We start from the raw sequence: 14,473 nt of genomic DNA, 5'->3' as shown, positions 1-14,473 counted from the left end.
GGGAAGAGCACGGTGCTGGTGTTCACCAGCAATCCTGGGGAAATCACGGCAGCAGGAATTGCTGGATCAAGGTTTTGGGAAAGGACAGTGCCCCTGCCCCTGGAACACCGATGGGATGAGAGGGGCACCTTTGGGTGCAGGGACACCTGAGGAGAGGGGATCTGGGATCCTCCCAGTGTGACAGGAGCAGCAAACTCCAGAGGTGGCTGCCAGCACAAAACACCTTTATCCCTGTCCCTGCTGCTTCCCAGTGCCTCTGGAAAAGCCCTGGAGCCTCCTTTAGAGAAGTAGCTTAGAGGGGAGAATCAGCCCAGGCTGCTGGAGCGATGCTTCAGAAAGGAAAGCAGGCAGGAGTGAGAGGCACCGGTTGGGAAAACACAGCTGGAGTGAGGATGGGAGGCAATCCATTGGGAAGTAGAGGTACAGGGCAGGCAAAAAAAATCCCTAGAAAAATGCTATTACTGACAAGGGAAGTGAAAACATCAAGAGCTCCAGGCTGAATCCTATAAAAGCCCAAAAATCTGCTGGAGGGCAGCTGCTTTCCTGGGGTTTTTCCCCCTTTTTTTCCCTTGCAGCCCCATAAAGGAAAGCAGGAGCTGGAGGCTGAGGGCAGCAGCCTCAGCTGTCCCTCTGGGCACGTGACAGCCGTGACAGATGGCCCTTCCCTTCGGAGCCTCCAGGTCCTTCCCAGGCACCTGGGAACAGCCGGGAGCTGGGATTTTCCTGCACGTCCTGGATCCAGAGCTGCTGCTGTCCCCCTGGACCTGCCTTCTCCTGGGGCAGGCTCTTTTCCTCCTACATGGATTTTTCCAGGTGTTTCCCCATCATTAATAAATCCCGGGCTCCAGAGCAGGGAAAATCTTTGGGGTGTTGTTTAATGGGGTTCAACTGATGGGTGCATGCCCTTGGGATGGCTCTGATTTCCCTCCTGGCTGGAGATGAGGGGACAGAGGTGGTGGTGGGACAGGGAAGATGGGATAGAGGTGGTGGGGACAGAGCTGATGGGATGGAGATGATGGGACAGGGAAGATGGGACAGGCATGGTGGTGACAGTGTTGATGGGACAGGGATGATGGGACAGAGATGATGGGACAAAGGTGATGGGGACAGAGGTGATGGGGGACAGGGATGATGGGACAGGGAGATGGTGATAGGAATGATGGTGATGGAGATGAGGAGACAGATGATGGGGCAGGCATGATGGTGACAGAGGTGGTGACAGGGTTGATGGAACAGGGATGATAGGACAGAGATGATGGTGACAGAAATGATGACAGAGGTGATGGGACAGAGGTGATGGGACAGGATGGTGGGGACTGAGATGATGATGAGATGGATGATGGTGACAGGGATGGTGGGGACAGAGATGATGGTGACAGGGATGATGGGGACAGGGATGATAGGACAGAGATGATGACAGAGGTGATGGGACAGAGGTGATGGTGACAGGGATGATGGTGACAGGACAGAGGTGATGGGACAGAGATGCTCTTCCACAGAGGATTAAACAGGTGCTCCTTGAGAGCTGAAATCCCAGGGATGCCCCCACCCCATGTGGAGCTGAAGAGGTTCTTTGCCATATGAATAACCAGGAAATCCCAATGCTGAACCCAAAGGCTCCTGTGGAGCAGCTCACCCCAAGCTGGAGCAATGAACCCTCATTGATGTGGGGGGGTTTGGGGGGAATTTGGTGGGAAACCCCTGGTGTGGTGCAGTGGTGTTGGTCTGCTGGGGTGGAGTGGCCATGCCAGGGCATTCCCTCTCCCTTCCCAGCAGGATGCCGTGCCTGGAAGAGCACCTTTGGCACTGAGGGAACATTAACCCAGTTTGGAGACTCTGAGTCACTCCAAACTCTTTTCTCATGGAGAAAGCCCAGAGAAGTCAATTAAAATATTACCAGATATTTTTATGTGGACTGATTGTGCCATTCCCACTGCCTGGAATGTTCATCCATCTCTCAGACCATGGCCAGCTCCAAGCATGGGAGCTATCCCACAGGCTGCTGTAGGGATTTTTGGGAAGGATGAGGTTTGGTGAACATCCAAAATCCCTGCAGCTGCAGGCTTTTGGGATGGGTGCTTTTATCCCAGTGGAGTCTCCCTGCTTGCAATTTATTTCATATTTCCCTTCCCTTCCCTTCCCTTCCCTTCCCTTCCCTTCCCTTCCCTTCCCTTCCCTTCCCTTCCCTTCCCTTCCCTTCCCTTCCCTTCCCTTCCCTTCCCTTCCCTTCCCTTCCCTTCCCTTCCCTTCCCTTCCCTTCCCTTCCCTTCCCTTCCCTGGCAGTATTTGATGTCATAGCCAGCCTTGGGGACAGGACAGAAAAGGGACATCCCAGCTTGGAGATGAGCCTGGAAATTAAAAGTCCTGATTTAAAAATTTAAAAAGAAAGGCAAAAATCAGCAGATTTCCAGCTTTTTTAGCCACATTCCAACTCGGAGGGACTCGACCACTGTGAGTCATTGGGAATTTGGCTTTGTGCTCCCCAGAGCTGGGAGGGGCTGGGACAGAGATGCCAGCTGGGAATGAAGTCACACATCCAGAGGCAGGGAGGTCACAGCTCTGAGGACGCTGTGCCTGGAGCAGGTGAAGGCTCTGGGAGCATCATCCTGGCTCTGTCTCTCTGGAATAATTCCCGAGTGCTGGCCAGGCTTGGCCTCCATTGCCCCAGAGCAGGAATCCCCAGTGCCCCAGACCCTCCAATGCCCCCTCCAGTGCCCCAGATCCCCCACAGTGCCCCAGACCTTCCCATTTCCCCAGAGCCCCCCATTTCCATCCTCCATCTCTGCCCCAGCCCCCACAATGCCCCATTTTCCCCCATTACCTCAGGTCCCCCACATTCCCCAGCCCCCATTATAATCCCAATGCCCCCACCCCCATTTCCAGCCCCCCCCTCATTTCCCCAGCCCCTCAATGTCCAAGCCCCCCCTTCCTCATTTACTCCCCATTACCCCAGAGCCCCCAATTATCCCAGACGCCCATTTCCATCCCCCCCCATTATCCCAGACCCCCATTTCCAGCCCCCCCCATTGCTCCAGACCCCCATTTCCATCCCCCCCATTGCTCCAGACCCCCATTTCCATCCCCCCCATTATCCCAGACCCCCATCTCCATCCCCCCCCCATTATCCCAGACCCCCATTTCCAGCCCCCCCCCATTATCCCAGACCCCCATTTCACCACCACCCCCCCCCCCCCCATCCTCCCTGCCCTCTTCCCCCCTGGTGCTCCCCTCCTGTCCCATTCCTGGGGTCAGAGGGACTGGGATGAGCATGTATGGGGGGATGGGGATGGGAAGGAGATGGGGGGTTGGATGGGGGAGGGGGATGGGATGGGAATGGGGGAATTCTTATGAGGATGGGGAGGAGTGGGGACAGGGGATGGGGATGGAAGGATGGTGATGAGGATAGAGAGATATGGGGGTTTGGGGCATGGGGTGGGTGGGGATAGGGATGGGTGGAGTTGAGAATGGGGGTGCTGATGAGGATGAGGAGATGCGGGGATGGTGGGAAAGTGCTGGGGCTGGGGGCTGCGAGGGAGCTGGGGGTGATGAGGATGGGGTGACGATGAAGATGGAAAAGTGATGGGGGTGATGGTGTTGGGGGTGATGAGGATGGGGGTGTTGATAAAGTAGGGGGGTGTTGATGAGGATGGGGGTGTGGGCAAGGTGGGGAGGTGATGATGAGGATGGGGAGGTGTGGGGTATGAGGGTGATAGAGGCGGGGGTGATGAGGCTGGAGGGATGTTGATAAGGTTGAGGGGTGTGTTGATGACGATGGGGGTGTTGATAAGGTATGGGGGTGTTGATGAGGATGGGGGTGTGGGCAAGGGGGCGATGAGGATATGGGAAGGTGATGGGATGGGGGTGATGATAAGGTTGGGGGGATGTTGATTTGGGGGGGTAGTTATGAAGATGGGGAGGTGTGGGTGTGATGGGGCTGGGGGTGATGATAACGTTGGGGGGATATTGATGGAGGGGGGCTGATGATGAGGATGGGGAGGTGTGGGTGTGGGGGTGTGGGGATGTTGATAAGCTTGGGGGGATGTGTTGATGACGATGGGGGTGTTGATAAGGTTGGGGGGGTTGCTGAGGATGATGCGGGGGTGCTGCTGAGGATGCCGATGTGTGTGTGGCTGTGGGGGCGGTGCGGATGCCGCGGCGCTGCCGGGCCCGGGGGTGCCGGGCCGGGGGTGTGCGGGGGTTCCCGCGCGGAGCGGCGCGCAGCGAGCGCGGCCCCGCGGAGCCGGAGCGCGCCGCCCCCGCCCCCGCCCCGCCGCGCCCGGGGGGGGGGGTAGCGGCGGCGGCGCCGCGCTGACGGCTCGGTGGGCACCGCGATGCTGCGGGCCGCGGCCGAGCGGGGCTGAGCGGCGGCGGGGGCCGGCGAGCGGAGCCGAGCGAACGGGGGGGCCGCGGCGGCGGCGGGCGGAGGGGAGGGCGGGCGGGCGGGCGGGGGGGGGGGGGGGGCGGCGAGCGATGGATGAGGACAACATGACGAGGAGCGAGGAGCAGGAGCTGAGTCTGCAGAAGGCGCTGCAGCAGTGCGAGCTGGTCCAGAACATGATCGACATCAGCATCTCCAACCTGGAGGGGCTCCGCACCAAGTGCGCCGCCTCCAACGACCTCACGCAGAAGGAGATCCGCACCCTGGAGGTACGGGCCCGCCGACCCCCCCCAACATCAACAGCCCCCCATCAGTCTCCCCCCCACCCCCCCCGGGCCGCGGCGGGTTCCCCCGCGGCGCTGCGGTGCGCCCGAGTGAGGCTGCGCGCTCTGCAGGTGGCCCCGAGGTGGGTCCGGGACCCCCGAACCCTGCTGCCGGCACCCACCGGGGCCGCCCGGCCACGGCCGCAGCCCCCCGGTATCCTCCCGGTATCCCCCCGGTATCCCCCGGTATCCCCCGGCATCCCTCGGCCCGGCCGCGTTCCTCCCCCGGCTTCCACCGCCCGGCAGGCGGCATCTCCCGGCCCACCTGCACCCATCTCCCGGCCCACCTGCACCCATCTCCCGGCCCACCTGCACCCATCTCCCGGCCCACCTGCATCCCCTCCCCCTTCCTGCATCCCCCGGCCCGGCCCCATCCCTTCCTCCCGGCTCCTGCTCCAGCTGGGCTGCATCCCTTCCACCGGGCTGCATCCCATCGGCCCACCTGCACCCCTGCTGCCTGCCTCCATCCCCCCAGCCTGCCTGCCTGCATCCCTTTCCCTGGACTGCATCCCTTCGGCCCACCTGCATTCCTTGTGGCAGGCTGCATCCCACGGGCCTGGCTGCATCCCTTCCAGCAGGCAGCATCCCCTCAGCCCACCTGCATCCCCTGGGCCTGGCTGAATCCCCTTCCTTGAGCTGCATCCCCTCAGCCCACCTGAATCCCTTCCAGCAGGCTCCAGATGTCCCAGCTGGCTGCATCCCCCTGGCCCAGCTGTATCCCCCTGGCCCAGGTGCATCCCCCTGGCCCACCTGCATCCCTCCCTCCAGGCAGCAGCCCCCAGCCCAGCTGCCTTCTCCCCTCCCCACCCCTGCCTCCCAGGGGATGAGGCTCCTTTTGGAGAGTGCTGAGCCCTCACTGAGGTGAATTTGTAGTTCAGCAGGAGGTCGGTGAGCTGGGAGGGGCAGGGAACAGCCAGGGATTCCCAGGGCTGAGTGGGATCCCTGCAGCTGGCACAGAGCAGGAGGAGCGAGGCCGTGACCCTGGGGAGACGCCAGCGGGGCTGTGCTGCTGCTGTGGGGGCGGCTGGCGCCGAGCTGGGGCTGTGGCTGGGGGGGTTTCAGAGCCTGATCCCTCTCAGGCCTTTCAGCTGCTCCTGCAGCCCCTCTGTGGGGCAGCTCGTGGCTCTGGACAGGACTGGAGCACCCTGTCCTGCTGCTTCTGCTCCCCAAGTGCTGTGGGAACAACTGGGGCATCACCACATCACTGCTGTCTGTGCCACTCATGGGGAGACCCCAGGTTTGGGGTGCAGCTCCCTGCTCTGCCTCCCAGCTTAGGCTCATTCCCACTCCCATCCTGCTGTCACCTTGATCCCAGCCCTGCTTCATCCCAACTCTCTGTGTGAGGGACTGGGAGCTGTTGGTGCTGGAGCAACCTCAGGAGAGGGATAACAGTGGTTTTGGGGTGTGCTGGAGACTTTTTGGGATGCAGGCAGGCTCCAAATCCCCAGGAGAACCTGCCAGGAGGTGCAGGACTCCAGGAGCTCATCCCACATGGAGTGAGTGGCCTTGTTGAGGTCAGCACTGAGGATTCCCTGTCTGTGTCCCATGGACATGGAAGGGAGCAGGGGAGTGTGGTGGAGTCATTGTGGTGGGATGCGCCTTCCCAGCATCCCAGTGCCACTGGGACAGCCAAACTGGGGCTGGATGAAGGGTTTGGAGGTTTTTGGGGGATGCCATCCTGGTGAGATGCTCCTTCCCAGCATCCCAGTGCCACTGGGGCAGACAAACTGGGGCTGGATGAAGGGTTTGGAGGTTTTTGGGGGATGCCATCCTGGTGGGATGCTCCTTCCCAGCATCCCAGTGGTACTGGGGCAGCGAAACTGGGGCTGGATGAAGGGTTTGGAGGTTTTTGGGGGATGCCATCCTGGTGGGATGCTCCTTCCCAGCATCCCAGTGCCACTGGGGCTGGATGAAGGGTCTGGAGGTTTTTTTGTGGGATGTTATCCTACAAATACTCAAAGGGAAGCACCTCTCCAGCCCCTATGGATCACTCAGTGCCAGCCACAGGGAGCCCTGGCACTGCCATCCCTAAAACACCCCCGAACCGAGAGCTTGGGATGTTCCAGCCAAGGACATCCCTGCTGACACCCTCTGGTTGTTTTTCACCTCAAACCCAGGGTGATTCCCACAAGGGGAGTGAATCCAGGGCCACATTCCCGATGCCAGCCCTGGGCTGGCTCCTGGCGTTGTCCTGGGTTGCCACCAGCGTCAGCAGGAGCTCAGCTTGGCCCTGAGTCCCCAAGTCCCTGAGTCTCTGTGTCCCTGAGTCCCTGCTGCCACCACCACGTCCCAAGGACGTGGCACAGACTCCGAGGCCTCGCTCGGTGCCTCTTCCCTTCCCATCTGGTGGCAGCAGAGCCGGGCTGGGCAGTGCCATGCAAAGGGAGGGGTGACCTGGGATGTGGCACTGGAGACAGTGCCCAGCCTTTGTGTCAGCATGAACCTGGAATAAAATGGGAGAATCCATGGGGTTTTGGATTAATCTTTTAATGGGTTAATCTTCATAGGCTAAACATTGATTTTGCTGGATTAACAGAAGTTTTTCCCTTCTTTTTTTTTTGTTTTAAGCCACCTTAAGTTAGGCTGAACTCCCATCCTCCTGCATCCTGCTGTGCAGTGTTTTTGGAATGGGTACCAGTGTCAATCCTTGGAGCTGGGAGACTTTTTGGGTCTTCTTTATGCCTTGGGACAGGTTCCAGTGGGAACCAAGGCAGCAGCTGGGATAAAACCTCTGGAGTAGGAATCAAGACTGGTTTACTTCCTATGGGGCAGCATCCAGAAGGAGCTGAGTGTTTATTCTCCCTCAGACCTGCCTGGACTGTGGGGTTTTATCCGTGTCCAAGTGTGGCACTTGAGCTTTATGGCTCTAAATTTGGGGTTGGGGTGTAAATATGGATAAGGGATGCTGTGTTTGGTGGAGTTTGGGGTGTAAATATGGATAGGGGGTGCTGTGTTTGGTGGAGTTTGGGGTGTAAATATGGATAGGGGGTGCTGTGTTTGGTGGAGTTTGGGGTGTAAATATGGATAGGGGGTGCTGTGTTCGGTGGAGTTTGGGAACAGCAGAAGGAAAATTTGCTTGGAGCTGGGCAATATTCCCAACTGTTCCACAGCACTGTTCTGTCTGTGGGGTTAAACCCCATCCCAGTGCCAAAATGAGGGTCAGAGCTCCCAGGAACTGGTGGATGGCTCCAGGATCAACACTTCCCTCTCCCTGGGCTGCCCTGCTCCTGCCAGGAACAGGGAACTCTCCCAGGATACTTTTGGCTGTTGTGTGGTGAGGATGGGAAGAGGCTCTGAGGAAAGAGCTGTGGCCATTCCCAAACCTCCACAGGCTCTGGAGATGCTGTTCCAGCCCTGGGATTGGCCCAGAGCAGCTGGGGCTGCCCCTGGATCCCTGGCCAAGGCCAGGTTGGATGGGGCTTGGAGCAACCTGGGATAGTGGAAGGTGTCCCTGCCCATGGAGTGGAACTGGATGAGCTTTAAGCTCCTTCCAACCCAAACCATTCCATGATTTTGTGATTTTCACTGCCTGAACGTGTGGATTCTCTGCTGTCTCATACCATGGGGGAGCACAGCGCACTTTTCCCAGAGCTGGATCCTCCCTGGATGCTGGATAGAGACATTTTGGCTCCTGTATTCCCAGCAAAATCCCCAGGGACCATTTAGCATCTCCTGAAATAAAGGATGAGCAGAGGCAGAAACATCTCACAAGCCCAACAGGACCTTGGGAGAGCCCCTGAGAGAGAAAATGGAACCGTGGCAAGGAATTCCCCAGCCCCAGGCTGCTCCAGGTGCCTCTGGAATAACGAGCCCCTTGGAGGGAGCTGCTCTGGTTGTGTTTCTTGTCATGGAAAAGGATTTTTAGGGGTGCAGAAGAAGTGAAATGAGAGGTGGTATGAAGGATGTGCTGATCCAGCTGGGGTGGGATGGGATGGGATGGGATGGGATGGGATGGGATGGGATGGGATGGGATGGGATGGGCATTCCCCACGGCTGCCAGATGAATGAATGAACTTCCCCCTCCTGGATTTTCCAGCGCCTGTCCCGGTCTCCAGGCAGGGCTGGTGCTGTCTCCAGCCCGGCTGACGTCAAGGATCCCATTCCAGGGGGGAACAGCCGCCCTTTGGCTCCTTGGAGACCGGCTCGGAACCTGCCGGGGCCGGGGGCAGCGGCCGCTCGCGGCCGTGCTGCCTTTGGGATGAGCCCAGGGAAATTCCCGCTCGGGGAATTGGGAAATCCGGCTCCAGCCCTGGGTGATCCCGGCCCCTCTCCAGGCCGGGGTCACCCGAGGTCCCGTGGAGTGACATGGAGCGGGGACATCGCTTCTCCGCCCCCGGGGCGGCAGGGACGCTGTTTCCAAGGAGCTGCGGGGTTCCAGGAGCTGCTGGATGGGAATCCTGATGGTTTCACTCCTTCATCCCAGAGCACCGCTCCCGCCTTTCCCCCGGGCAGGGCTGCGGCAGGGAAAGGCGCTGGGAAGGTGGGAAAACAACCCCAGCTCCACAGGAAAATGCAGCATCCGCAGCTGGACCAGCAGCAAATTCCACCAGCAGGAAGGGAGGGATCCGCGGGATTCCCGCCCCTCTCCTTGTGCCCCCTGCCCGCTTCCAGGCAGGGAAACTGAGGCACGGAGGAGGCTGTGCCACAGCAGGAACGCGGCATTTCCCAAATTTGCTCCGTGCCAGGATGAGCGGGAGGCAGAGCAGCTCCGTAGGGAATTCCCTCCCCTTTCCATCCCCAGCAAACACCGAGAGCCTCTGGATTTTACAGAGGCGTTTTTGGGCTTCTTTTTCCTTGGCTGGAGCAAATCCATGGAGCAGAGCACCTGGGGGTCCCAGCGGGGTCCCCTTTTGGGTTAAAAATGACCCCTCCTGTCACTCAAGGGCTCCGTGGGGGTGAGTTTCCCCGACCTGGAAATTAAATTTCCTCCATTCCCCCACTCTTTCCCCATTCCCAGCTCACCTCTGCATGATGGCTGTGGGGGCTGCCCTGTCCCCAGCCCCATTCCCACCCCAGGACCCTGATTTTGGCACTGGTGACTCTCAGAAATCACCTTTATTCCCTTTGGGATCCCACCTGGAGAGGCTGAATGGAGAACAGGCTGGGGCAGGATGTGGATTTTTTAGGAATTTCTTTTCCTGGTGTTTTGTGTCCATGCAAGGGCATTTTTTGGGAGACAGGAGCCACCTCTGGGTGTGTTCAAAGCGCCTGGGGCTGCTTCAGCTCCAAAAGCCTGGAGCGTGTTTGGGGTGTGAGATCCGGGCTGATCCTTAAACCTTTGATTGTCTGTTTTGGGAATGTTTTTCCTTAAAAATCAGCCCTGGAAGTGGGGCAGGGCTCTGCAGAGCTGAAGGCTCCCTGCAGCCCCTCAGATCCAGCTTTGCCTCATTTTTGGGGGTTAATTTTCAGGAATTAATCTCTGGTAGCCAGGCTGAGGATGGGGAGAAGCTGCCAGGGGGTGACAACCCTGGCAGGGCCCTCACCCACCTGGGGGTGATTTTCGGGGTGGTCACAACCTCTGATTAATTCCTGAAAATCAAAAATTTGCCCCAAAAATGAGGCAAAGCCGGACTTGGGGGGCTGCAGGGAGCCCTCAGCTCTGCAGAGCCCTGCCCCACTTTCAGGGCTGACTTTTAAGGAAAAACATTCCCAAAACAGACAATCAAAGGTTTAAGGATCAGCCCGGATCTCACACCCCAAACACGCTCCAGGCTTTTGGAGCTGAAGCAGCCCCAGGCACTTTGAACACACCCAGAGGCGGCTCCTGTCTCCCAAAAAATGCCCTTGCATGGACACAAAAGACCAGGAAAAGAAATTCCTAAAAAATCCACATCCTGCCCCAGCCTGTTCTCCATTCAGCCTCTCCAGGTGGGATCCCAAAGGGAATAAAGGTGATTTCTGAGCGTCACCAGTGCCAAAATCAGGGTCCTGGGGTGGGAATGGGGCTGGGGACAGGGCAGCCCCCACAGCCATCATGGAGAGGTGAGCTGGGAATGGGGAAGGAGTGGGGGGAATGGAGGAAATTTAATTTCCAGGAAAGGGCAGGGAAAGATGGCAAAGCTCCCAAATCCCACCAGGGGGTTCTCCCCTCACCCCTGTACCCCAAAGCAGCCCATATTCCACCCGGCTGTTTTTGGGGTGTGCAGGAGCAGAGGCACAGCACCATCTAGTGCTGCAGGCAACGGGGAATCACCCAGCTGGAAAAGCAGGAGCAGGAAATCCCAGCAGCTTCCCAGCCCTGCTCTGAATTCCCAGGAAAGGAGGGCAGCTTCATTTTGGGAGCTGGGCTGTGGCTGGGAACAGCTCCAGCCTCGGGGTGGGAGGATTTGGGGGATTTTGGGGGGTGATCCGAGCAGGGATGGGGCTGCAAAGGAGCAGAGAGGGGGGATGGCTCTGGAGAGAGGAAGATTTGGTTGGTGAGGGGGGAATGAGGAGAAAATGCCACATGCCAGCCTTGGGATGTGATGCTGTGGCTGCTCCCCTTGTAGGGTTTTTGTGGGGGGTAAAAGAGGGGAGTGTGGCTTTTGAAGGATGTTTGGGGTGTTCTTGGCATCAAACCTAGGTGTAAGAGAGGAGTCTGTGTCCTTTAGGGCTCTCTTGGCCCTGAGGCTGGGAGTAGAAATGGGAAGTGTCCTGTGGGTGGCTGGGCAGCACTGGGATGGGGCAGCATTTGTGGGAAAAGTGGTGCCAGTGCCCCCTGTCCCCCCCACACCCCACAGGAGGTGCCAAGGGCTGCCCACCCCCTGAACGAGACCCCAGCACTGGCCTGGGGATGAAGGAGCTGATAAAGGGATTTTTTAAGGGGGAAATTCCCTCTTGGACACCAAACCTCGATGCTCTTGAGTGTTGCCCTTGGCTGCAGGAGTGTTTTGGGGCCTTGGGATGAGGCAGAGTGAGAGCTGAGCCCCGGGTGCCAGTGGGGGATCCCATGAGGGTTTCCCCTTCTTTTCCAGAGCAAACTGGTGAAGTATTTCAGCCGGCAGCTGTCCTGCAAGAGGAAGGTGGCCCTGCAGGAGCGCAATGCCAAACTGGAGGGCTTCCCCCAGCTCCTGCACTGGTTCCGCATCGTCGACATCCGCAAGGAGGTGATGGAGGTAAGGGCTGGCCAAGGGAAAAGAGAGGGAGCCTTTCCTTTCCTTTCCTTTCCTTTCCTTTCCTTTCCTTTCCTTTCCTTTCCTTTCCTTTCCTTTCCTTTCCTTTCCTTTCCTTTCCTTTCCTTTCCTTTCCTTTCCTTTCCTTTCCTTTCCTTTCCTTTCCTTTCCTTTCCTTTCCTTTCCTTTCCTTTCCTTTCCTTTCCTTTCCTTCCCTTCCCTTCCCTTCCCTTCCCTTCCCTTCCCTTCCCTTCCCTTCCCTTCCCTTCCCTTCCCTTCCCTTCCCTTCCCTTCCCTTCCCTTCCCTTCCCTTCCCTTCCCTTCCCTTCCCTTCCCTTCCCTTCCCTTCCCTTCCCTTCCCTTCCCTTCCCTTCCCTTCCCTTCCCTTCCCTTCCCTTCCCTTCCCTTCCCTTCCCTTCCCTTCCCTTCCCTTCCCTTCCCTTCCCTTCCCTTCCCTTCCCTTCCCTTCCCTTCCCTTTCCCCCTTTTTCCCTTTTTCCCTTTTCCCTTTAAGGACACCCCGTTGCTGTCCCCAGTGCGTGTCACACAGACCCCTCTGCACTGGGGACGTTCCCCATGTCCCCATCAGTGTCCTCCTGCCACATCCTGGGCTCCTGCAGGTGCAGTGAGAGGGTGGCACCCAAAGGCAATCCCACCTCCAGGGAAAAGGGAATTCTGGAGTGAAGCTCAGGTGCTGCATGTTCCCACTTAGGGATGGATTTTTCTGGTGCTCCCAGAGGCTGAGCTGGGTTTGGATTTACCTAAAACTGTAAAAAACTGGGGATAAAACCTCAGTTCCTCCAGGTTTTCTTGGAGATTCAGGTGGGAAATGGAGGGCTTTGGGTCCATGGCCTGAAGAGAATGGATTGTCCCTGGTGTTCCCTGAGGTGCAGAGGATGCTCCAGGGGGGTTTTGCTCCTCCTTCCTCATTCCTGCCCCATTCCTCCCTCAGGAGATCGCCCCAGGGCAGCTCAGCCTGGAGGATCTGCTGGACATGACCGATGACCAGGTCTGTGCCACCGTGGAGAAGTTTGGGGCCAACAGTGAGGAGTGTGCCCGGCTGAACGCGTCCCTGTCCTGTCTCCGCAGCGTCCACAAGTCTGGTGAGTGTCCCCTGTCCCCCCAGCCTGCCCGGGCTGGGTGCCACCATCCTGCTCTGATGGCACCAGGAGTGTGGCTTCAATGCAGGCAGAGCTGCTGCACCCCTGGGGCTGGCTGGGAATCATTTCCTGCAGGGAACAACTGGGAGCTGTGCTGGGAAAAGGATTTGGGGGTGCTGGTGGGTGAGAGCTGGGACCCCAAACCCCCCCTGCCCTGGGCTGAGCCCCCAGCAGGGGCAGCAGGAAAGGAGGGAAAGGAGGGGGGGATTCTGCCCCTCTGCCCTGCTCAGGTGAGACCCCACCTGCAGAGCTGGCCCTGGGCATGGCATTCCCAGCATCAGGAGGGATTGTCCCTGGTGATAATCCACTCCAGGAGCTGCTGGAGTGAGCCCAGAGGAGGTCATGGAGATGCCCCAAGGGCTGGAGCCAGGCTGGGAGAGCTGGGGGTGCTCACCTGGAGAGGAGAAGGCTCCAGGGACACCTCAGAGCCCCTTGCAGGGCCTAAAGGGGCTCCAGGAGAGCTGCAGAGGGACTGGGGACAAGGCATGGAGGGACAGGACCCAGGGAATGGCTCCCACTGCCAGAGGGCAGGGATGGATGGGACATTGGGAATTAGGAATTGTTCCCTGGCAGGGTGGGCAGGCCCTGGCACAGGTGCCCAGAGCAGCTGGGGCTGCCCCTGGATCCCTGGCAGTGCCCAAGGCCAGGCTGGACACTGGGGCTGGGAGCAGCCTGGGACAGTGGGAGGTGTCCCTGCCATGGCAGGGGTGGCACTGGATGAGGGCCCCTCCAAATCCAGCCCATTCCATGATTTACAGGGTCCCCTGACCTCCCTTGCCTGCAGTAGCTCAGTCAGGAGCCTCAGGGGAAAGCTCAGGGCAGCTCCAGCATCGCCTCCGGCTGGCTCGGAGCGGAGCCCCCATTCCCAGACCCCTTCCCAGGGAATGCCCAGCCCCGCCCGCCCTTCCCGGCGCTGGATGCGCAGCTCCCGGCGCTGGATGCGCGGTTCCCGGCGCTGTGCGGTGCGGGCGGCGTTGCTGCTCCCCGGGCGGTGGCAGCAGAGCTCCGCTCTTCAGTCGCTGCCGGAGCCGCTCCGGCTGCAGCCGCGCCGGTACCGGGGGCAGAGCGGGGCCGAGGCTCGGGAGATGCGGCCTGGGCTGGGCAGGGTCCGGCTGTGCTGGCACCGGGTCCCATCCGAGCCCTGATGGGTCACAACAGAACCTTTTGGGTTGGAAAAGATCCTTTAGGAGCGAGTCCAGCCAATCCGCAGCACCGCCAAGGCCAACACTGCCCCATGTCCCCAAGTGCCACATCCACATGGCCTTTACATCCTTCAGGGATGGGACTCCAGCACTGCCCTGGGCAGCTGTGCCAGTGCCTGACCACCCTTTCCAGGATGAATTTCCCCAAAATCCACCCTGCCCCTGCCCTGGCCCAGCCTGAGGCCGTTCCCTCTGCTCCTGTCCCTGTTCCCTGGAGCACAGCCCGACCCCCCGGCTGTCCCCTCCTGGCAGGAGCTGTGCAGAGCCACAAGGGCCCCCTGAGGCTCCTTTGCTCCAGGCTGAGCCCCTTCCCAGCTCCC

The 14,473-nt window shown here is 59.4% G+C and overlaps 1 protein-coding gene across 1 annotated transcript in view; it reads left to right on the top strand.

Annotated features, from left to right (window-relative positions):
* Nucleotides 1-4,467: 4,467 nt before the first annotated feature.
* Nucleotides 4,468-14,473, top strand: part of LOC118700330 (kinase suppressor of Ras 2-like) — a gene marked incomplete at its 3' end in the record, with an annotated part of 68,951 nt that continues 58,945 nt past the window's right edge. Inside the window, exons 1-3 of the mRNA XM_036404745.1 lie at nucleotides 4,468-4,647; nucleotides 11,655-11,795; nucleotides 12,744-12,894. Coding sequence (XP_036260638.1) covers nucleotides 4,471-4,647; nucleotides 11,655-11,795; nucleotides 12,744-12,894 — 469 coding nt within the window. The remainder of the gene's footprint in view (nucleotides 4,648-11,654; nucleotides 11,796-12,743; nucleotides 12,895-14,473) is intronic.

Source organism: Molothrus ater, unplaced genomic scaffold (assembly GCF_012460135.2).
Source record: "Molothrus ater isolate BHLD 08-10-18 breed brown headed cowbird unplaced genomic scaffold, BPBGC_Mater_1.1 matUn_MA574, whole genome shotgun sequence".
Classification (NCBI taxonomy): Eukaryota; Metazoa; Chordata; class Aves; order Passeriformes; family Icteridae; genus Molothrus; species Molothrus ater.
This window is presented reverse-complemented; position numbering and strand designations above follow the sequence as displayed.